At 49.3% G+C, this 21,773-nt stretch overlaps 1 protein-coding gene across 4 annotated transcripts in view; it reads left to right on the plus strand.

The window, feature by feature from the left end:
- Positions 1-21,773, plus strand: part of UBE3B (ubiquitin protein ligase E3B) — a 52,724-nt gene that overhangs the window by 23,388 nt on the left and 7,563 nt on the right. For all 4 annotated transcript variants that reach the window (XM_081286283.1, XM_081286284.1, XM_081286285.1 and 1 more), the window contains 10 exons: positions 1,174-1,345; positions 3,038-3,156; positions 3,793-3,907; positions 4,694-4,793; positions 10,683-10,802; positions 15,696-15,872; positions 15,972-16,082; positions 18,249-18,386; positions 18,639-18,704; positions 20,081-20,139. In XM_081286283.1, coding sequence (XP_081142409.1) covers positions 1,174-1,345; positions 3,038-3,156; positions 3,793-3,907; positions 4,694-4,793; positions 10,683-10,802; positions 15,696-15,872; positions 15,972-16,082; positions 18,249-18,386; positions 18,639-18,704; positions 20,081-20,139 — 1,177 coding nt within the window. The remainder of the gene's footprint in view (positions 1-1,173; positions 1,346-3,037; positions 3,157-3,792; positions 3,908-4,693; positions 4,794-10,682; positions 10,803-15,695; positions 15,873-15,971; positions 16,083-18,248; positions 18,387-18,638; positions 18,705-20,080; positions 20,140-21,773) is intronic.

Genomic DNA, 21,773 nt, shown 5'->3' on the forward strand with positions numbered 1-21,773 from the left:
CCTGGGTTGATTTTGTGCGGTACTTCAGAGTGTCTCTGCTACAGTCATTCACTGCTTTCTTATTTGTAATGTAGAGGAATAGAAGTTGACGGGAGGAGAACTTTGCTAAATGTGGGTGAGCCTGCGAATTGTAAATAAACTTTTATTAGAACACCACCAAATCCATTCATTTGTGTAATATCAACTGCTGTGGTGCTACAGCAGTAGCATTGAGTAGCTGTGACTGTTGAACTAAAACTTGGCCAGAGGAGGCCACCATAAATTGAACTGTACATATCCTAACTTAATATATAAATTAACGGAAAGCCTGACTTGGGAAAATACTTTGGTAACAAATTGCTGATTCTAAGCCAATCATAGCTACAATCTTCAGTCAACCACAGCAGCCAACTGATCAGAAGGTGTTCAAATAAGGAATAGCTGAGTCATAATAAATCCTGCCTGCCTGCTTTCAAAGCAGAGCTTTCTGAAGCTCTTCTGGTCCTGTGGCCTGCCCCATGTGCCAGTCGTTCTTTGCTCAATAGTTTAATTTAGCAGTTTAGCTAAATTTTATTTGTCTCAACAGAGGCCATCTGGCCTACAAACCTAAAAATATTTACTCTCTAGCCCTTTCCAGAAAAAAAACTTGCTGATCCCTGATTTAAAATATAATTGCTAAATCAGACCTGGGTTCTTTTCTTGGCTCTGACACTTGCTGGCTGTGAGTTGGGGCAAATTATTTAACCTGGCTGTACTTCGATTTCCTCCCTTATAAAACAAAGATGAGGGGCTGGGGATGTGGCTCAAGCGGTAGCGCGCTCGCCTGGCATGCGTGCGGCCCGGGTTCGATCCTCAGCACCACATACAAAACAAAGATGTTGTGTCTGCCGAGAATTAAAAAATAAATATAAAAAATAAAAATAAAACAAAGATGACACTGGACTTCACAGGCAGAAAGGAGACGATGCGTGCAAAGTGTTGAGCCTGTTATCTGCACTCAGGAAGCACCATTAAACGTTGGCTGTTACTATCATTGTGATTCTCAGGGTGACACCGCTTTCCTGATTGCACCTTCTTCTCATGCACAGTAAATGTTCACTAATAGCTTAAGTGTTTCCTTTTCCCAATGGAAGGAGAAATAACAGACCAGATGGAGCCCCCACCTGAAGCTTGGGTTTCTCTATCCTTTTCCAGGTCTCACTTACCTTGATGACCTGCTGCCCAAACTGTGGGCGTTTATCTGTGAGCTGGGGCCCCACGGAGGGTTAAAGCTCTTCTTGGAATGCCTGAACAATGACACTGAAGAGTCCAAGCAGCTCTTGGCCATGCTGATGCTGTTCTGTGACTGTTCCCGGCACCTCATCACGTAGGTTGACTGCTGGGGGGCGGAATACTTTCCTAGGATTCAGGACACCAAACTACAATGTCAGGAGGCAAGGAACTGCTGATAGGATCACTGCATACATCTGGGCCTATGTGGCAGGGTCAGTATAAGCATTAGACAAGAGCCAGGCATGGGGGCATATGACTGTAGTGACAGCTATTTGGGAGGCTGAGGCAGGAGAATCACTTGAGCCCAGGAGGTCAAGACCACCTAGATGACACAGCAAGAACACACCAAAAAAAATGTAAACAACAAAACATTGACAAAGCAGGCAGCATGCATGGGGTGTGCAGCAGTTGTTAGTTCTCATCCTTTCAGGACAACTGGGTGGGACCCCCAAGTGTGAACTCTGGGGTCTCCTGGAGATGGGTTCAAATCATAGCTCCACTGTTTATTTACTATACTAGTTAGATTAATGGAAAATTCCAGAGTCAACCAGGGAGCAAAATCTGGCTCAGCAATTTACTAGGATACCCTGGGCAAGGGAGCAAGGAATTCAATCTCTCTGCTACTCATTTTCCTCATGTATACATGTAGGCATTTCAGTGAGGATTTAGAGGTAATCAATGCCAAGTGCATCACACAGTCCCTGGCACAGAGGAGAAGCTCAGTGTGTGTTGGCTGATATTGTTGTCATTGTTACCTAACTAGCTCTGGGAAGGTTGCCTAACCTCTGTGAGCCTCGCTAGGAGCATGGAGATACTATTAGCAATCTGAAAGAGCAAATGAGAAAAGGAGTGTCAGGTAGTACAGCACTAGATGTGAGTGGAGAACTAATAAGAGGCTCATCCAGTTCCTTGACTGTTTGGGCTTTTGTGTCTCCTGGTGTCCTTGGCATTCCTCTAATCCCACGTTCTCTTAATTTAATATAGACTGGACCTCAAGCAATGAAGTTCAGCCTAGAAGACCATAGCAGGAAGGGTTAGGGGACTCGTAAGTGGCAGTTTGGGCAACGTGAGGAGGCTGAGTGAGCAGGTGGAGGTGAGAGCAGTATCTGTAAGGACCAGGAAAGACACCCTTAATGGTTAGTCACTGAGTACAGGGTAATCTGATAAGTAAGTCACATTCTGAAGGTGCATGGAGTGGTTTTAGTAAATTTTCTTTTAGAACTGTGTCTCGTGTTCATTCATCCATTTATTCTTTCAAACATTCTTTCACTCACGTATACTTAGTAAGTACCACTAGTGTCTGTCCTCAATGTGGAATGAAGCTCTGCAGCCTTCCTGAGGAGGAACAGACACTCAGTCAAGAGCCCTTCATATCAGACAGGAATTTGGCACATTGAGGCAGGAATTTAGGCTTGAAAGAAGGAAGTGTCACAGCCAGTTCCTTGTAAGAAAGAAAAACTGCAAGAGTGGGGCTTTTTTTCCCCCCTTTAATTGTATTTTATCTTTTTCGTATAGACAATTTCAAATAAATAGAAAGTAGAAGCAATAACGAACTCTCGTGGCCATCACCAGCTTTAGCTCATGGCCAGTTTTGCTTCATCCGAACCCCTCCCTGTCCTCCTCTTCCAGTGTCTTTGAAGCCCATCTTAGATATTAGATCATTTTAACTTTACAGGAAGTATCTCTGAAAGTTAGAACTTATTTCTTAACCTGATTGTATTGTCAGAAAGATCTTATTTCTTTCCCTTTCTCTGTGGGAAATTCTAAATAATTTTGTCTGATTTAGGATCCTTGATGACATTGAAGTTTATGAAGAACAAATTTCATTCAAACTAGAAGAGCTGGTCACCATCTCCTCTTTCCTGAATTCCTTCGTGTTTAAGATGATCTGGGATGGAATTGTAGGTAAGGTGGAGGTGCTCGCCAACATTTTATTGAGGCTGCTCCCAGGGAGGCTTTTCTATTATGTACCAAAGTTAATAAAAATTCACATTTAAGCCAGGCATGGTAGCTCACACCTGTAAACCCAGCAACTTGCGAGGCTGAGGCAGGAAGACCACAAGTTTGATGCCAGCCTCAGAAATATAGCGAGACCCTATCTCAAAAAATAAAAAGGACTGGGGGTGTGGCTTAGTGATAGAGCATCCCAGGTTCATTCCCCAGTAGCACTCCAAAAGACCCAATTTGTTCACATAACTGGAAGTTTTCTCTCTTACTAAGACCTCTTTAAGAGAGGAAGCATAAGCAATGCGTGCCAGTTCACACTGCAGATGAGCGCCCCCTCCTGTGGTGTTCCCAGGTGTTCAGTGCAAAGGACCTTTGGACAGTGACTAGTGAGAGCCAGCATGAGGGTCTGAGACACCAAGGCCCTGCAGACACTTAGGACCTTCCCAGGGACCTTTTTATTCCTTTCATTCTATAGAAATTCAGAGCAAGAGAGGTCAGGGTTTGCTGGGGACCGCAGGAAACAAGCCGTCCTCCAGGTCCTCCAGCTCTGACCCTTCTCCTGCGAGTGTGACTCTCCTGTTTGTTGCCCTGCAGAGAACGCCAAGGGCGAGACCTTGGAGCTGTTCCAGTCTGTGCATGGGTGGCTGATGGTGCTCTATGAGCGGGACTGTCGCCGCCGCTTCGCGCCTGAGGACCACTGGCTGCGAAAGTGAGCACCATGGGGCGGGGGAGGCTCACGGCAGCCAGGGGCCTCCATTTCTGTCTGTCTGTCTCAGTCTCTCCCTCCTTCTCTCCCCCCGCCATGTCTGTCTGTCTCACAGTCTGTCTCTCTCTCTCACACACACACACACACACACACACAACATACACACAGCAGGTGCCCGAGCACTTGCCACTCCTGTTCCAGGATGGAGGGCCTTTTCTTTCTCCTCCGTGTTGGCCATTCATCTGTGGAAAGAGCTGCTGTTCTGTAAAGCTCCTGTTGGGACGCATCCCAGCAGCCACTTCTGTTACACCAGGAGGGTCAGTTAATTAATGGCAACAAAGCCAGATCACATTCGGCCGCTGTTTCTTATTCAGACTGGGACGAGAGGGTCTTCAGCTGCCCTGAACAATGGGGTGGTAAAAAGTGCTTTGAGGGTTTGGATGGGGGAGGGTGCGAGGCAGCAGTCCTCCAGCAGCACCTAAACTTAAGAGCATGTCCACATTTTTATCAGGGATGCATCAACTTTTAGGTTACCATTGCAGCTCTGGTACTAGAGCAAAGCTTCGCAGACTTTGGCATAGAGGGACAAATGGCTCTAGGCCCTGTGGACTCAGGTCTCTGTTGTAGCCACTACCTCTGCTCTTGTAGCATGAGGCAGCCATAGGCAGTACGTGCTGCTCCCACAGAACTTTACAAAGGCAGGCAGCCAGCTTGGCCTGCATGCTGTGGTTTGTGAACCCTGCACTAGTGTACGGTTTTCATAACCCCAGACCTGTCTTTCTTCTTAAGGGATCTCAAGCCTAGTGTACTCTTCCAAGAACTCGATAAGGACCGAAAACGGGCACAGTTGATCCTGCAGTACATCCCACATGTCATTCCTCACAAAAACGTGAGTTGCCCTCAGCTGGGCTCCTGGTGTGTTGCTGTCCCGCGTGGTCCCTGACTCCCTCGTTGTTATAGCGGTGCGGAACGCCGGAGTGAGGTGGCTGATTTTGCAAGTGCAGCGATGGCATTTCTTTCTCTGTGGCAGGTTACACCAAGTGCTGAGGGTGCCGGGTGGAGAAGGCAACGTGAAGTGGCATTTAGGTGGAGTGGGATGTGTGCCACGGGGCTAGGTGCCATGGGAGCCCAGGCATAGGAACCTGACTCCTCTCAGTAAGGGGAAGGGATTAGAGAGGGCTCCAAGACAGAAGTGGACAGGACTTAAAGGTCCAGGGTGAGAGAGAAGCCAAACAGCTGGTCTGGCTGGAAGAAGTCAAGAAACAGCTGAGGAGTTAACAGGAGTTAGAGCAGGAAGGGCCTTGTAAACCGAGGCTAGGAGCTTAGATTTTAGCCAACGTCATTGCAGGGTTTTAAGCTTAGAAGGTGCCAAGACAGAGCTAGAGAGGTGACTGGAGGTAGAGGACATTAAAGCCAGCTGGCCTGCATTAGAGAGAGGCCTCCAGAGTAGATAGATGACCAAGGCAAGAGACTTTTAAGGAGCCAGCACCTAAGACCTTGGAGCCTGATTACATTCAGAGAGCAAGGAAAGGAGAAATGGAGATACTCTTGAGCTCTGGCTTGGTGCCTAAAGCTTGGTGCTTGGTGCTTGGGTGGGCTGCTCCCTGAGGGAGAAACAGGTGAGGGCAGGTCTGGGATATGGTGGTGCATTCAGTTCTGAGTGAGTGGGTGCATGTGGCTGTGGCTCCTGATGGCTCTGGCACTCAGGAGGTAGGCCTGAGTTGGAGAAAGCTTTCCCGCCTGAGCTTGCAGTGTGGAAAGGCAGGTAGGGAATCAGATAGGTCTTGAGAGGAGAGAAGGAGGAATCTGAGGAAACAGGGATCCAGGAGAGTGTGGTGTCACTCCAGGGGACAAGAGAGAATTGGGAAAGCTTGCGTACCTTGGCAAGAGCTTCCAGGCCGTATGGGAAACGTGGCTCGAATCCCTGGGAAGGAGCTGGCATTCAGCAATACTGCTGGTGGGTGACAATACTGTGCCTGTCTCAGGAGAGACTCCTCAGAGTCCAGAGGTACCTTTCTTTTCTTACCCCTTTTTTTGATTCTTTCTTTTAAAATAGACATATTTTTAGAGAGCATAAATCCCATTTTTGTATATTAAATCTCAGAATTCAGAGATACTTAATTCTCACTGCTCTGATACTGTTGTTATTTGTTTTTTAATATTTATTTTTTAGTTGTACACAATACCTTTATTTTGTGTTGAGAGCCACAGCCGAGTTGGAATGGCACCTAGGATTTTGCCAGTACTTTTGAGTTCTCGCAGAGTTCCCGTTGAGCTCTCGCGGGGATTGCAGAGTTCGCGGTTGCGCTCTGGGGGATTCCTGGAGAGTTCGAGTTGGTTGGTGAAGTTCTGGTGGAGGGAGTTCCGGTTGGTGTGTGGTGTGTTCCTGGAGGAGCCGGGTGGCGTTCAGGGGAGTTCCCGGGGAGTGTGCTGATGGAGTTCAGAAATAAAGTTTGTTCCTGCTTGAGTGGCTTGTGATTTGTGCCCAGCCAGGCGGCGGCAATTTTGTTTATTTATTTTTATGTGGTGCTGAGGATCGAACCTAGGCCCTTGCACATGCTAGGTGAGCGCTCTACCACTAAGCCACAACTCCAGCCCTGTTTTTATTTATTTAATTTTTAAAATATTTATCCTTTAGTTCTAGTTCTATCTTTATTTTATTTTTATGCGATGGGTGCTGAAGATCGAACCCAGTGCCCCAGGCGTGCTAGGCAAGCGCTCTACCACTTAAACCACAACACCCCCCCCCCCATACCGTTTTGACCTTGACTTTAATGTCTGTGGTTGCTATTCATTCCCCTCAGGCAGTGATGTGCAAACAGTGTGGCTGTTAAAATTCTTATTGCACCTGACAGACTCTCAGGAATGAGGGACCTTCCTTGAGGGAATCCCTCAGCAGGACCCCTGAGCCTGTCTCCCATAGGGAAGGCACAGCCCTGCAGACCATTCTGTGGCTGTACTCTTCCAAGTGATGGGACAGTCTCCCTCATCTGAAGCTGATCTACTTCTAACTTCTACTCTTGGTCTCTGAACCACCCGCAGGGGTGGCATCTTTAATCTGTGGAATAAATCTCTTGAGATTTGCACACAGGTCCTGCTTCTGAGTCCTCTGTTTTCCTAGTGGCTTTAGCTGCTCCAGCTGTTCCTCATTTAAAGCAGTCTCTGACCTCTCATCTCCTGGTTGGTGGTGGCTGATTTAAAACACAGCACCTCAGCTTGTCCCTGTGTCTGTGAACTCAGGCTTTGATCCTGGCATTGCGTATTGCATAGACTGGAGTCTTCTTGCTGCATGTCTATGTCCACAGACGGTGTGCTGGGGCACTGGAGTTACCTAAGGATGTGTTAAGTATTCGGGAATGCAGTGGAACACCCGTGAACTACTAGTTCAAGGTAGCTTATGATTTCAACATTCAGTCACACTACATTCTTTTCCATGATGTCATATTTGCAAAGTTAGGTTTTCAGAATGAGATAAAAATGTTTTATATTTCAATTTATGTGCATTTTTAAAATACAACTACTAATTTCTTAGAATAGAAATACTTTTTAAGTTGTTAGCACCTAACTACCTAATGAACTGGTCTAGTAGGCATTTTTGGTCTAGGAGGGCCAAAAAAAAAAAATACTGCCATCCTAGGGGTGCCGTGAACAACCTAGTGTGGGAACGCTGAGGTGAGCTGGAGTGACTTGTGAGTCCAAGCCATATGCTGACTTTTTTTTGGGGGGGGGGGGAATTTTGCTTAAGGTCATCATTAAGGTTATCTGTCCGTGGCTCCTAAAGTTTCCTCCCTTTGAAGGGAAAGGAGAAATACTGGGGAATGATATTGACCATATTATATTGTTGTGTCATGCATATAACATGATGTTTTATTTGCAGCCTATACTCCCAAAATCAAGTGGGAAGTGAGGCTGCAGATGGGAGGAGACAGCAGGAGAATGTAGTGTAACTAGATGTTGAAATTAAAGCTACCTTGAACTATATACATAGTGTATGTACAAATACGTAACAGTGATTATTAGATATAATAATAATGTACTGATGAAATAATAATGCGCTGGGCTGGGCTGGGGCTCAGCCATAGAGCGCTCACCTGGCAGCTGCGAGGCCCTGGGTTCGATCCTCAGCACCACATAGAAATGAATAAAAAAAATAAAGGTATTGTGTCCACCTACAACTAAAAAATAATTTTTTAAATAATAATAATAATGCACAACTATTATGTATAATTACAACATACCAATAAAAAAATGGAAAAAAAATTTTCCTCCTTGGGAGGACAGGACCCTTCCTCATCTCCTGGTCCCTGTCCTACAGTCCTGGGAGGGTCAGGCGTGCTGTGTTCCGAGTGGCGAGGGCTCTCCTGCTGTCTCCTCCCATCTGCAGCCTCACTTCCCACTTGACTTGGGAGTGTAGGCTGCCCTCTGCCACTGACATGGTCTTGCTGGGGTGCCCAGGAGGGAAGCAGGATCTCAGCTTTGCCATTGTGCCATCGCCCTTTGACACTGCACCCCTCCCTCTTTCTTGTTCTTACTCCAGTGGGTGACTTGCTGTTTCCCTTAACATTTTTCAAAGACTCAGCTCTGCCTTGCTCACCCCCAGCATTTCACTCTCTGTCCTCACCGTCTTGCTTTCACCTATTTACCTGTGACTCATCTCCCAACTGGTATGTGAGACTTTGCCTTCTTGTTTTAGCCCAGAAAACCTAAGTGAGGTGGGGGGCCAGGCTGTGTGGGGTGGTGGTCTGTGAGTGAGCTCTGGATTTGAATCTGGCTCCCCAGCCATATGACCTTGGTTGAGTCCACACCCTCATCTGCAAAATGGGGGTGGTGTCTACCCAGATGTCTGCCGAGGATTCCGAGGCCTCCCAGCCCCTTGAAGCTGGATAAGGGTGCCTCAGGCCTCCTTCCACACCCTGAGGAAATCGAGAGCTTCCCAGGTGGAAGGAACTCCAGAGGCCACTACTGATGTGGCGGGCTTAGTGTTGAGTCATGCCGTGGGCCACACTGGTTTGACTGGAGGAGACCCGCATTTTCACCTCATGTTCCGTGGAAGAGCCCCTGTTCAGGTGGTCATGCTGGAGATTCAGGTCACTGGAAGCAGTGTGTCACAAACCACATGACTCCATATGACCTCAGAACCTGTTATAGAAAGTCCCACAGCAGCTCCACCACAGAAGGGAGAGGTGGGCATGTTCTTTGGCCATATCGAGGGCCCCCCTCACTGGGTTTTTCCCTTCTATGGGCCCTGTAGCCCTTAAGGCTTTTGGTGCTGCTCAGAGCACTTCGGTCCTTATTTCTAAACCCAGGGTGCCAGGGTGAACGGCAGCCCCACCCCACCCCCGCGTGCCTCCCATCCTGTGCTGCCCGTGGCAGCTGCTCTTTCTGTTAATAACTCTGTTTATAATTTTCTAGCATTAATAAAAGGGTTGAATAACACAAACTAACCTCCCCCTGGTGGATCCTGTACCATTGTTACAATTTTTTGTGTTCTTTTTTATATTTACTGAACTCCAGATTTTTAGGGAAATTCCAAATTATTAAAAAAGCAGGTGTGAAGCCAGGTGTGCTGGTGTATACCTGTAATCCTAGCAACTGAGGAGGCTGAGGCAGGAGAATTGCAAGTTTGACACCAGCCTCAGTAATTTAGTCCCTAACCATCTTATTGAGATGGTGTCTCAAAATAAAATTAAAAAAAAATTAAAAGGGGTGGGGATCCTGTCTTGAATCCCTGGTGAAGAAAGAGAGAGAGAGAGAGAGAGAGACAGGGGCGGGGGGAAGGGAGGAAATAACAAGGAAAAACCCACTGTGATTGGTGTGTATATCCAATCAGCTGACTGCAGGTGAATGCTGTCATGAATTATGCTGTTCTGAAGGGGCTCATTGCCAGGCACAGTGGAGGGTGCCTGTGGTCCCAGCTACTTGAGAGGCTGAGAGACAGGATTGATTGAGCCCAGAAGTTCAAGTAGTTTAGCCAACATAGTGAGATCCTGTTTCTTTAAAGCAAAAAATACAGTAAGCTGGGCACAGTGGTGCCCACCTATAATCCCAGTGACTCAAGGAGCTAAGGCCGGAAGATCACAAGTTCCAAGCCAGTCTCAGCAATAGCTAGACCCTGTCTTGAAATAGAAAATAAGAAGGGATGGGGATGTGGCTCAGTGATAGAATGCTCCTGGGTTCTGTCCCCAGTACTAGGGGGAAAAATACAATAAAGGGGCTCATCACAATCATCAGGCTGAGGAGAAAGGGTTCTAGTTAAGTGATAATTGAGAAATATTACTGGTGGGGCAGTGCTGTGTGCTTGAGGGCACAGAGGAGGCAGGCAGTGGGCAAGGGACCTTTTACTGAAGGATCATTTTTTACATTCTGACAGTAGGAAAAATTGTCTTTGAATTGTTGCTGTGTTTTAAATTCATAGTATTGATTTCCTCTGAGGCAGGTGTGGCTGTAGAAAGCAGCCTCTCACTTGTTCTGCCGCCAGATTCCTGCTGTGGATTATTGACTGCAGGAGAATAATCTTCTCCTGCTCTGCTCCTCTCTGGACTACAGCATTAGACACACCACTCCTCCCTTGGCCCAAGTTCTGCCATATTTCTAATTCCCAAAAGTGCTATCGGGGACATTTCCTATCTCACAGGACTCCCCTGACCAGCAGCACACACCAAGCCATCCCATTCTGGTTGAATTTTGTGTGACTTAAATTTCAGTAATTTTGTGGAGTGGTTTTTATGGAAACATTAGTTGTTGATTCTTTTTCTGGTCTCACCTTTGCTCATTTCAGAGAGTTCTCCTGTTCCGAAACATGGTTACTAAGGAGAAAGAGAAACTGGGGCTTGTGGAAACCAGCTCTGCCTCCCCCCACGTCACTCACATAACTATCCGTCGTTCCCGGATGTTGGAGGTGAGTGGCGAGTCCTGCAGAGGCTGATCACGGAAGTGTGCTCCCATCAAAGAGGGTTTCGGGTGGATGGCCGACTGCCTCAGAACTGTTGTGATCACTTCTTGGTCTCGTGGCTCTGAAATCAAGACTCCAAGAGTGGGAAAGGGGTCGTTTCTCCTGTTGACTGCTCAGAACAGCTGCTCAATTAAACATGTCCTCAGGGCTGGGGACCCATAGTGAGGGTCCCTGTGAGGGTCTCTAGCTAGAGCATCAGACTCCTGGTGTCTCTGAAATGAGGACAGATCTCAGCTGCAGCGACCACCCCACCATCCTCAGACTTCATCATCCCAGCAGGTACAGTGCCCAGGCCACTACCTGTGAATGCAGCAGAGGGGGAGAGGCTGTGACACACCCACTGAGCCACACAGAGTTGGGGGTCTTTGTAGAAGCATCGTTGCCCTCCTTAGTCCTTAACTCTGAACTCCAGAGTTAAGCAGAGACTTCATATAATTTAGAGCCTGGTACTCTGTCCTCAAGTACTTTACCTGTGTGTCAGGAAATTATATGATGATTTGTTAGGATGTGAGTGGCAAGGCCTGTGGAAGCCTGTCACAAAGAAATATGCCCTGCAAAACAGGACTCTTAACACTGACTGCAGACTGCTGGAGCACTGTCGTGGTCAGTAGGCCTCCCCGTCACAGCTGTGCTGTCGGAGCTCACCCTCCCCTGGGTCGCATGTGTGCATCCTGCCTGTGTGTGCTGGTCCTGCCAGCAAGGGCACTGATGGCTGAACTGCCAGTCTCCATTCCCAGGAGGGCTTGGCTTGATTTATTTGCTGTTTGCTCTGCAGACTTTTATCACACTCTGGCCGCAGTTCCTCATTTGCATGTTCTGCCAGAGTGAGACAGTCAAGGGGTCCCACCACAGCCAGGCCACATAGCCAGCCACCAGCACATGGCGTCAAACAGCAGCCCTTCCTCCCATGTCTTTATTTCCTCCAGCAGTGCGTTTGCACCACATTTGTGTCACTCCTTACGGGCAGGCCTACTTTAGCTCCCTGACCGCTGATGATTGACACCAGGAGTGGTTAGAAAAGGCAGTGGGTGTCAAACAGTTGATGTTCTTAACATTCTTAAAAGTAGAGATAAGGAACTTAAGTGCCCACAGGGACCCTGTATAGATCCTGTGCATGAGCAGAGCTGGCCACGGGCGTCTCATCCCAGGAGTGTTTTGTTTGCATGCTGAACAAATGGAAATACCCTCCATTTTCACTCCCATTTTTTCTAAAATATGACCTCTCACTCTGAGCACCTCTACCTAAGGAAAACACCCCCCCGCCCCCCCAGTGACAAGTTTCATCCAGCTTAGTGTCAGGGAGCAGTAGACATGGGTGGGCAAGTGGGAGCAGGTACCTCTCCCCACAGAGGCCCTCTCTGCTCCAGCCTTCCTGGCTCACCACATGGAGGTGTGGGCTCCAGAATGCTCTGAAGTTTTGAGACCAAAATTCAGGGTTTCATTTGTGACCCTCAGATCTCTTATGCTGTGAACTGATTAGATTCTACAGGGGGCTCAGAAGAACAGATGTTTCCCACTGAACTCGGCCTGTGGCCACCAGTTTTCTGCCTCTGCTTTGGCTTGAAGAAGCAACCTTGTCATGCTACAAAACTCCCTTCTCCAGCACTTCTTTGTCAGACCCAGATGCGGCTCCCCTGGCTGTAGAAGACTCAGGCCCACCACCCGTCATGCCCAGTCAATTGTGGCCAGCACCCACCCCTGGAGGAGTTAAGTGAGACTAGTGTCTCCTGAGAGGGATGAGTTCTTCAGTTCTCTGCTCGAGCCTCCTGGCTCGTAGGAATTCACTCGGCATCCTGGTTTTGCAAGACCCACTTCTTAAAATACGCCCCTCAGAGGGACCAGAAGAGAAAGGCTATCTTAGTTCTAGGCACGGTCCTTTTTCTCTTTCCTTTCCATGAGATCATATTTTGTCATGAAGTCCAGTTACGAAAGGAGAGGAGTGTTTATTCGGTCACCCCGTCGTTTTCCTGGTGTGCTAGCTTGGTTATTAGCATATGAGCGCCCAGTGGACCTTACTTGATACAGACACAAGGGGGCATCAGGAGGCTGCTGTCAGACTCACGCTGTTCTGAGCTTTTATCCGCCTCTTCCTCCAGAGACTGTGGACAGCCACCTGAGAGGTGTCCAGGGTTAGTCCAGGACCCGCAGGAAGCTCCCCACAGAGTGAGCCTGGGCTGGAGCGCTGGGATTTCAGAACTGGAGAACCTCACACAGACTCCTCCAACCTTTCCCCTTCCTCTGTCAAAGACAGAAATGAGGCCAGAGAAATTGAGATTCTCAGTCAAGGTCATTTGGGAATCAGTGACAGAGCCAGGCCCGGGAACCAGGTCTCCCTTTCCCAGCTCAGTGTTTTCTGCATCTGCCCATTGAGATGCAGTGGAGAGAGGAGCACCAGGCTCCCCTCATCTCCCCGGGAGGCATATGTGTCACCTCGCACAAACACACCAGTTCCTGAAAGGCAGAACTGTTCCAGAGGAGGAGGCTGTGAATTCCTCTCTACAGCTTTTCCTTTTCTTTCTTTTTTTTTTTTTTTTTTTTTTTTGTACTGGGTATTGAACCCAGGGACACTTTGCCACTGAGCCACATCCCCAACCCTTATTTTTTATACCTTTATTTTATTTATTTATTTTTACTTGGTTCTGAGGATTGAACCCAGGGCCTCACCTGCACTAGGCAAGCACCAGGCTAAGCTTTTTGGAAGGAGTGGCTAATGCGGGGCTCACGAAGCAAGCCTGAGGTCTGGATCCAGCAGATGTTCTCAGAGCACAGCCACGTGCAGAAGGCGAAGGCCTCCCGGTACCATCCTGGTCAGTCCTTGTGGCCCTGCACACACCTGCTGACGAAGGTTCAGTTAGGAAGCTGGCTTTAAAGCAGAATGGAAAGACCCCGCCACTCCCCGGGACCATGTTGGAGTCTCCCCACCTCCTTCATTCACTGCAGGGCGCAGCTGTCAAGGTGGACACGGTGCTGCTGCAGCCTCACGGCGCCGTCCTAGTTCCCCCTTTTTTTCATCTACCTTAATGGTTCTCAGACTTTATATGCATAGAAAGTACTTTTCAAGTATGCGTGCATAAAACTGTGTTCCTGTTCCTACTGGTGACCGTTGGGACTTAAGAGGTAATTTCTTCCTGACTCACACTTTGGAGCCTAGGACCCCTGATAGGATTTGGGACACATATAGGGCAGTCCTTTGGATCTCTAAATGAGTATGGCAGGAAGGCACCAAGGGTTCCGCAGAACAAGTCTTGCCATTCTAGCAGATTGCTCTTTTGCATTGTGACCAGGTGAGCAGACTGATAGATGGGTGGATGGCTGGGTGCTGTGGAGATGGTCTGTACAAATGTCAGGAAAGCGTGGGACATGTCTACAGCAGTGACTGTGGCGTGGCCTCAGGAGCATGTTAAGGTTGACTTGTAACTCATTGTGTGACAGTATGTAAAGACATCAGCTTCACTCTGATGATGGGTCCTCTTGTGCTGGGCGTCTCCTTCCCGGGCCCTGTCCTCTGTCCTGTTCCCTAATTTTTATAAACACTTCTTTGAAATAAAAACCTCAGTGCTCTGATACGAGGAATTCACTGAATGACCGAGTTAAAAGCTGGGACGACCTCAACAGGTGAGAATCCAGAGAGAGAGAAAACAAAATAGCCCAGTAGGAGAACTCTGAAACTCTGTCCTGGGGCCACACTTGCTGAGTTCTGGATGAGGGATATGGGCTAAGTGACTGAGTGACGGCTTTTTTTTTTTTTTTTTGGTTGGTTGGTTTTTTCCTGGTCCTGGGGATAAAACCCAGGGCCATGCAAGTGCTAAGCCGCACTTTACCACTGAGCTACACCCAGCAGGTGCCTGTGTGTTGAGGGAGCTGACCGCAAGGCAGAGATGTGCTGGCGCTTCTCCCCACAGCCCCTGCCCTCGCTGATGCCCAGCAGCTTTCCTGTACCCTTGTCTCTGCCTCCCACCTTGTCCTCTGCCATCTGCCTGCTCTGCTGCCAGTAGATCTTTCTAAACAGAAAACCATTGTGTGTGTCTGTGTCTCTCTCTCTCTCTCTCTCTCTCTCTCTCTCTCTCTCTCTGTCTCTCTCTCTCTCTCTCTCTCTCTCAAGTTGGTTCTGGGGATTGAATCCAGCGGTGCTTTCCCACTGAACCACATCCCCAGCCCTTTTGATTTTTTCTTTTTCATTTTGAGACAGGGTTTCACCGAGTTGCTTAGGGCCTCACTGAGTTGCTGAGGCTGACTCTGTACTTGCAGTCCCCTTCCTCAGCCACCTGAGCTGCTGGGATTACAGGCGTGCATTGCTGCACCTGGCTCAGCCTTGTTTCTTCCTGACTAAATTCTTTGCCCCCCACCACCACCCCAGTTGCCCTCAGGATATAACCTTGATTCCTCAGCAAGATTCACAAGGTCCTGTGTGATCTCAGGAAAAGCACCAGAGCTGAGCGACGTGGGAACTGCATTTTTCATTTTATAGTGTTTCATAAGTTTAGATTTTTTGCCCATGAACTAAAAGATACTCTTAGCATTAAAAGGAAAGAGAGAACTATCTTGTCCCAGTTTTTTCATCCTTTGTCTAATGGCCAAGAGCTTGTCATGACTCATTTTGTCTAATCCCCTGTCTGGCTGCTGCGTATCCTCTTGAGGGCAGTCTCCCCTGGCCAGAGAGCAAAGCCATCACATCCTCCTAATAGATCTTTCCTTTTAGCAGGCTCTCATTCAAAAGCCAGCGAGGACCGTTCTTCCCGTGTCCTGCAGTTCCACCGGGAAAGCTTCCTGCAGGGGGGAGGAGCCCTGAACTGTGCAGCAAGCCATGGGTTCCTAAGGGCCACGGTTCTGTCTTGGCAGGATGGCTATGAGCAGCTCCGGCAGCTCTCCCAGCATGCCATGAAGGGCGTGATCCGCGTGAAGTTCGTCAACGACCTCGGGGTGGACGAGGCTGGGATCGATCAGGATGGCGTTTTCAAGGAGTTCTTGGAAGAGATCATCAAGAGGGTGTTTGACCCAGCACTTAATCTGTTCAAGGTGGCTGGGGCTGCAGGTGGGGTTGGCAGCAGCCAGACCTGGGATGAGAAATGAGAACAGGGCACTGACCTCTGCACCCCCTGTCCTTTTGCTTAACAGACCACCAGTGGGGATGAGAGGCTGTACCCCTCGCCCACATCCTATATTCACGAGAATTACCTGCAGCTCTTCGAGTTCGTGGGGAAGATGCTGGGGAAGGCTGTGTATGAGGTAGGCACAGTAGGGAGTGGGAGGCAGCATGGGAAACGAGGTGTGAGAGGACGGGGGCTTCACGTACATCCATGTTGTCAGCCCGGCTATGGGAACAGCCTGTCATCAGGGCGGATTCCAGGAAAGGGGCAGGAACCAGGGGGTTGACATAAATGCTGGGTTTCTGCATGTGTTGTCTCTTCGAATCCTCAGCAGCCCTGTGTTGTGCTCTGCGTCCTCTTTATTGAAGGATGAGAGAACTGAGGCTTGAGAAGCCCTTGTCCAGATGGTGGTAGGAGTAGAATTTGACCCAGGCCAGCTCCGTTCCCTGAGGTGTGAGGGGTGATGTGCCGAGCCCGACTGCCCTGGGAAGCTTGGTCTGTGTTGTAGGAAAGCAGCATTTTATGGGCTTTGATAGTTTTTTGGTTTTGGTTTTGTGGTGCTGGGGATGGAACCCAGGACCTTGCATGCTAGTGATTACTCCCTACTGCCGAGCGACACCTCCAGCCCAGTTTTTAAATCTTTTATGATTTGAGCAAGTACTGCAGAGCCACCCAAGGCTCCTGGAGTTGGCCTGCAGGCTTGAGTGAGAAGGCTGGGTGTGCCTGTGGTCGCAGGATTGGGGCCCTCTGTAGTGAGTTAGCATAGGTGAAGCCCTCCCCTCCTTCAGCGCCAGCACCCTACCCTGGCCCCTTTATCATTGAGAGGAATCCTGAGTTTCTGCTGCTCAGGCCCCTGGGGTAAGGGCCGTGGTGGCTTCTGCTGGCTTCAGGGGAGGCCCCCGCACAGCTCCTGATCCCCATCTGTTGACAACAAGTCGGGAGAGGCTGGACTTTCTTCAGCTTTCTCTAGGCTTTGAGAGACCTGCTCCCCAGGAGGGAGGATAATTCAGCAGCAGCCAGTCTTTTTGGCCTCATCACAAGCCCTGGCCCTGGGGAGCTTGGTGTGGCACAAAGACGTGAGCTGCCCCATCTCCCCCGTGACTCTAGACCACCACCCTCGACAGCTGGGCAAGTTGCGGGAGGGAGGCCTCATGGGGAAACTGCTCTGACTCCGTGCCTCTGTTCCCCCTCTCTCCTTGAACACCTCTGTGGTCCCAGACCCCAGCCATCTGAGTCCCTGTGCAGACACCATCCAGTCCTCCTGCCCTGTGCTGGGGGGTGGCCTGGGTTTTCTTTGCCTCTTATTCCTTGTCTGCAAAATGGGAGCAGTTACTCAGTGGCTTCCCATCTTAAAAACAGACATTAGAGGCCACCTGGGCACATGCCATGACTTTGCTTGTAGCTAACCCAGGCTAGCCAAGAAGCTTGGCCTCTGCCTTTTCTGAGCAGCCTCCCCATTTCCCAGGCCTCACCTCTGTCGCCTTCTCCCTTCCCTCTGACAGTCACAGCAGTGATGAGATCAGTTAGATCTCATCAGGTCATTGTCACAATCTTAGTGACCCTACCTTCTGAATCTCTGCAGTCCACATGCCTCTCTCCATTCCTTTCAGCCTTTGTCAGAGTTCATTCTGTACACGTTTCTTGTGACATTATACAGTGGCTGCCCAGCTGTGTCCCTGCCTCCTGTCCTCCTCCAGTCCATTTCCCACGTGAAGTGCAAACCTGTCACTTCCCTGCTTGGAGCCTTAGAGATAGAACACAGATGGCAGTGAGCTTACAGGGCCTTCCTGTCTGGCCTCGTGGCTCGCCTGCCCTCCCCCCAGGCAGGGCTGTGACCAGATAAACCCACACGGCGTGCCTGTGGCCTCACACGAGGGCCTGGCGCTCCTCTAGTCCTAACTTAGAATCTCCTCTTCCTGGAAGCTTCCCTGCCAGCGTCTGAGAGCCTGTCTCTGTGCCCTCTGCCTGTGCCCACAGCCCAGCTCTGTCCTGTAGCTGCAGAGAGCCTGGCAGAGGTTGAGGCTGTGCTTCAGTCCTGTACTGAGAGACTTACTCTGAGCCCATTCACAGTGAGAAAGCCGACACACTGGCCTGGCATGGCCGAGCTGGGATCTCATCCCTGGGCTGTATGGCTTCAAAGTCTGCACTCGAAGTCCCCAGGGGCCCTCAGCTGTGTTTGTTAAATGATGGAGAGGCATAGCTCTCCAGTTGAAGACTGAGGTGGGACCTAGAGATGCTGTAGTCTGGTCACTGAGCCAGAATCCTGGATAGTGAAGTCACAAGTTTCATGTCTTTTGTCCCACAGGGAATCGTGGTCGATGTGCCCTTCGCCTCCTTCTTCCTGAGCCAGCTGCTCGGGCACCACCATAGCATCTTCTACAGCTCCGTGGATGAACTTCCCTCTCTGGACTCAGAGTTCTATAAAAACCTCACCTCTATTAAGGTTGGTGCAGAATGGCTGGTGACTGAGCCAAGCTCCCAGGGCTCAGCCTCACCCTGACGTCATGGTCTCTCCCTGTAACTGCTGGGGGCCCCACTTCCTCTTCTGGCACCCTGTCTCAAGGGGTGATGAGTGGCCCTCGCTCCCAGCTGGTTGTTAATGTTGCCCTAGCAGCACCTCAGGGAAGGCTCCTGGAACTCTTCGAGAGGCATAGGTCTCCTTGACTCTAACATCACCCCTTCTCTGTTCCCTTAGCGCTATGATGGGGACATCGCTGACCTGGGCCTAACACTATCCTATGATGAGGACGTCATGGGTCAGGTAGGTTACCTTCCTGACTGGCCTCCTTCCTGCCCTCCATGGGCTTCCTGAGACCCGCCCAGCTTGTGTTTCCCTCAGAAAGACATCCAGGAACCAAGGTCTGCCCATTAGCTGGTCTCTTGTCCCCTCCCACATCCCTTCTCCCACCTGGTCAGGTGGGAAGGCTCCCCCTTTACTTCCATGTGGACCTTGTGTGCTCATCCCTTGAGGAGGTCCCCACACTTAATGTTGCTTTTCCACGTTGAGGACTGGCCATTGCAAAGGGAGCTTTATGACCTGAAGCTGGGAGATGCCACCAAAGAAGTGTCTCCAGGAGCAGCCCTGTCCTTGTTTGCATTCATCAAGAGGAAGAGGAAATCGTGGCAGTGGGCTTGTTCCTGCCACAGACGCTCCTTTTGGCTTGTCTCTGGAGTGTCCTCTGCCCATTCCAGTAGTGTCCAGGGGAGACACCTGTGAGGCTCTTTGTGCACAAGGTCTGAGGGCTGCTCTGGAGACACACCATGAGCTAGTTAGTGTAGAGCTGGCTTCTTGGACTTGAGGCTTGTGTCACCTCAGAGAGGTCACTTCATGTCCCTGAGCCATATTTTGCTTATCTTGCAAAATTATCATCTACCAAACATGAATCCTGACTGGACTGTGGGAGCCTGCATGCCCACCCTCCCCGCAGAGGCTCTGAGCATGCTGCTGAGCAAGGGTCTGAGGAGCCTGGGAGACCGGAACCCTGGTTCTGTGTGTGGGCCTCCAGTCCCCACAGTCACTTGACCACTGAACTCTGCTTTGAAAGAAAGAAGTTGCTGTCTAACAGAATGATTCTCCCAGCTGGCTTTCAGTCAGGGTGTTCCCTAAAACCCTCCGTGGGAAACAGGTGAAACGTGACCAAGAAATTCAACTGTAATATGAACATGAAGATAAGAACCACCTAGAACACAGAGCCTGGAGGGGCTCCCTGCAGGCCTGTGTCCCCCCCCTGGACTTTTTCCCATGGGCATATATATGAGTATTTTTTCACACCATGTATACTGGCATACCGTCTGTTTGTCCCTTTTCAATAAATATACACTCCCCATAGTTTTTAATAGCTGCACAGTATTCCCAAGTATGGTTTACCAACATTTATTTAACATCCTGCCGGGGCCCACCAGGTTTTCTTCTGTGACATGCCGCAGCCTTCATGCAAATATTGAAAGATCAGACGAGAAGAACTCTTTTATATTGCCTGTGCAGTTGATGTTTAGCCTGAAGGTTTTGTGAGAAATGATCGCTACCAAACACATACCATCTTAATTCCATCATTATTATGGACTTTGGTGTCGGGCCCTTTCAGCTTTACTTCCACATTAGAATTCTCTCTAGTAATTACTCCATCTTCTCCCCAGCTTGTTTGCCATGAACTGATTCCTGGAGGGAAGACCATTCCTGTTACAAATGAAAATAAGTGAGTATAGCAATTAGATTTTAAGGTCACCACTTGAAAAGACTTCATTCTGGCTCTCTGGGCTTACATGAGAATTTATTAAGATAGATTGAAGTAGAAGGAGGCCATAAATATCATAATGGAATTTACTGGTTACAGTTCATAGGCCAGAATTGTATTAAATTTGATTTGCAAAATAAGAATTGGTGATTTATTTTTTGCGGTAGCTCTTCTAAGGTCAGAGGCACCCAGGCCATGGCATTGGTGGGAGTGTGATGGTGACCCTGGGTGCAGTCAGATGAGTTCTGAGGCACACGCTCCTGAACCTGGAGTGCACAGAGGCAGGGATACCTTGGAGAGACAGCTCACACAGGAATGACAGCCTGTGACAGTTGTAGAAAATGCTGTTCTTGAGAAGACGCAGTGATGAATTCAGATGCAGCAGACACAGACATGGGGAACCGAGGGAGAGCTGAGGCCCCGCAGCTGTTGTCTCAGATAACGTGCTTTTTAGGAATCTGTCAGAAATGTCAAACCTTTGGGTCCCTAGAAGCAAAACCCCTCAGTGCACTCTCGTCCACCCAGCCCTGTTCTTGCCTAATTAAATAATGACCTGCCAGTTGGCCCTCTTGTCAGTCTTCGTGCCATCTCAGCTGGGATTGAACTGTTAATCTGGGCATGAGTCTCTTCAGTGACAGGTGAGGGCTCAGTCCCACCTGGTGAGTCATCTGGATCAGATGGCTGTTACAGCCCAGTGTTCCCAAGCATCCTGTTCTCTCAGATTAGGTGCTTCCGTCAGTCTGCATGTTTGGGGAATTTTTTATCTCAACTGTCAGAATAGTCAGAAGAACAGACTCCTGATTCATCATGATTGAAATACACCAGCTTTGCCGCTTGGCCATGGGGCACCAGTTTGAAAACTTTGAAAGAACCAAGAGCCCAGGTTGAAGGGACTTCCCTGGGGAGGAGACTGGACCAGACTGGAGCGTCACCAAGAGCAGGGGGTCCTGGTCCTGCCTGCACGCCACCTGTAACCATTTCTTGAGAGGGCTATCTGAGAAATGTCTGCCTACAACAGCTTCCAGAATGTCTGGCTGAAAAGAAAGACTTGTCAGTGACAGCCATGGTCACATGGTATGGGTTGGGGTGTGGCCCCCCAGGGGGCCACCTTTGCTGGGAGCCATAGCATAGGGATGATGGTTTGAGCTGTGTGTACACCGTGGCGTGCAGACGCTGGCCAAGAAGGTAGGTCTGTGCAGGCTGAGTTGGAGTGAGACTCCTCCCTTGCTGTGAAGCCTAACGTGAAACTCATTTCACCAACTCCTGTGTTCTAAGCCTGAAGCCTAAGTCAGTCCTGCAGACTGACCAGAAACTTCCCCTGCTCACTTACTGGGTGTTGAAGTCTCCCATGCTCCTGCCCTCACCCGCCCCAGAAACTGAAACAGTATCAGTAGTCTGCTTCACAGACTGCCTGGGAGGAGTGGCAGTGATAGGAAGACTCATATTTTAATGTGTGAATGTTCAGGTGTGCTACCAGATTTTTTAAAATAGGAATGTTTTCAATGTTATTGTCTCACACCTGAGCATGATGGGGCAAAACCAATTTATTTGAACTATGCTTACTTGAAATTTGTGAGAGTCATAGTTGGGCTGGA

The sequence above is a fragment of the Spermophilus citellus genome (assembly GCF_964194105.1).
Source record: "Spermophilus citellus genome assembly, chromosome: 3".
Taxonomy (NCBI): Eukaryota; Metazoa; Chordata; class Mammalia; order Rodentia; family Sciuridae; genus Spermophilus; species Spermophilus citellus.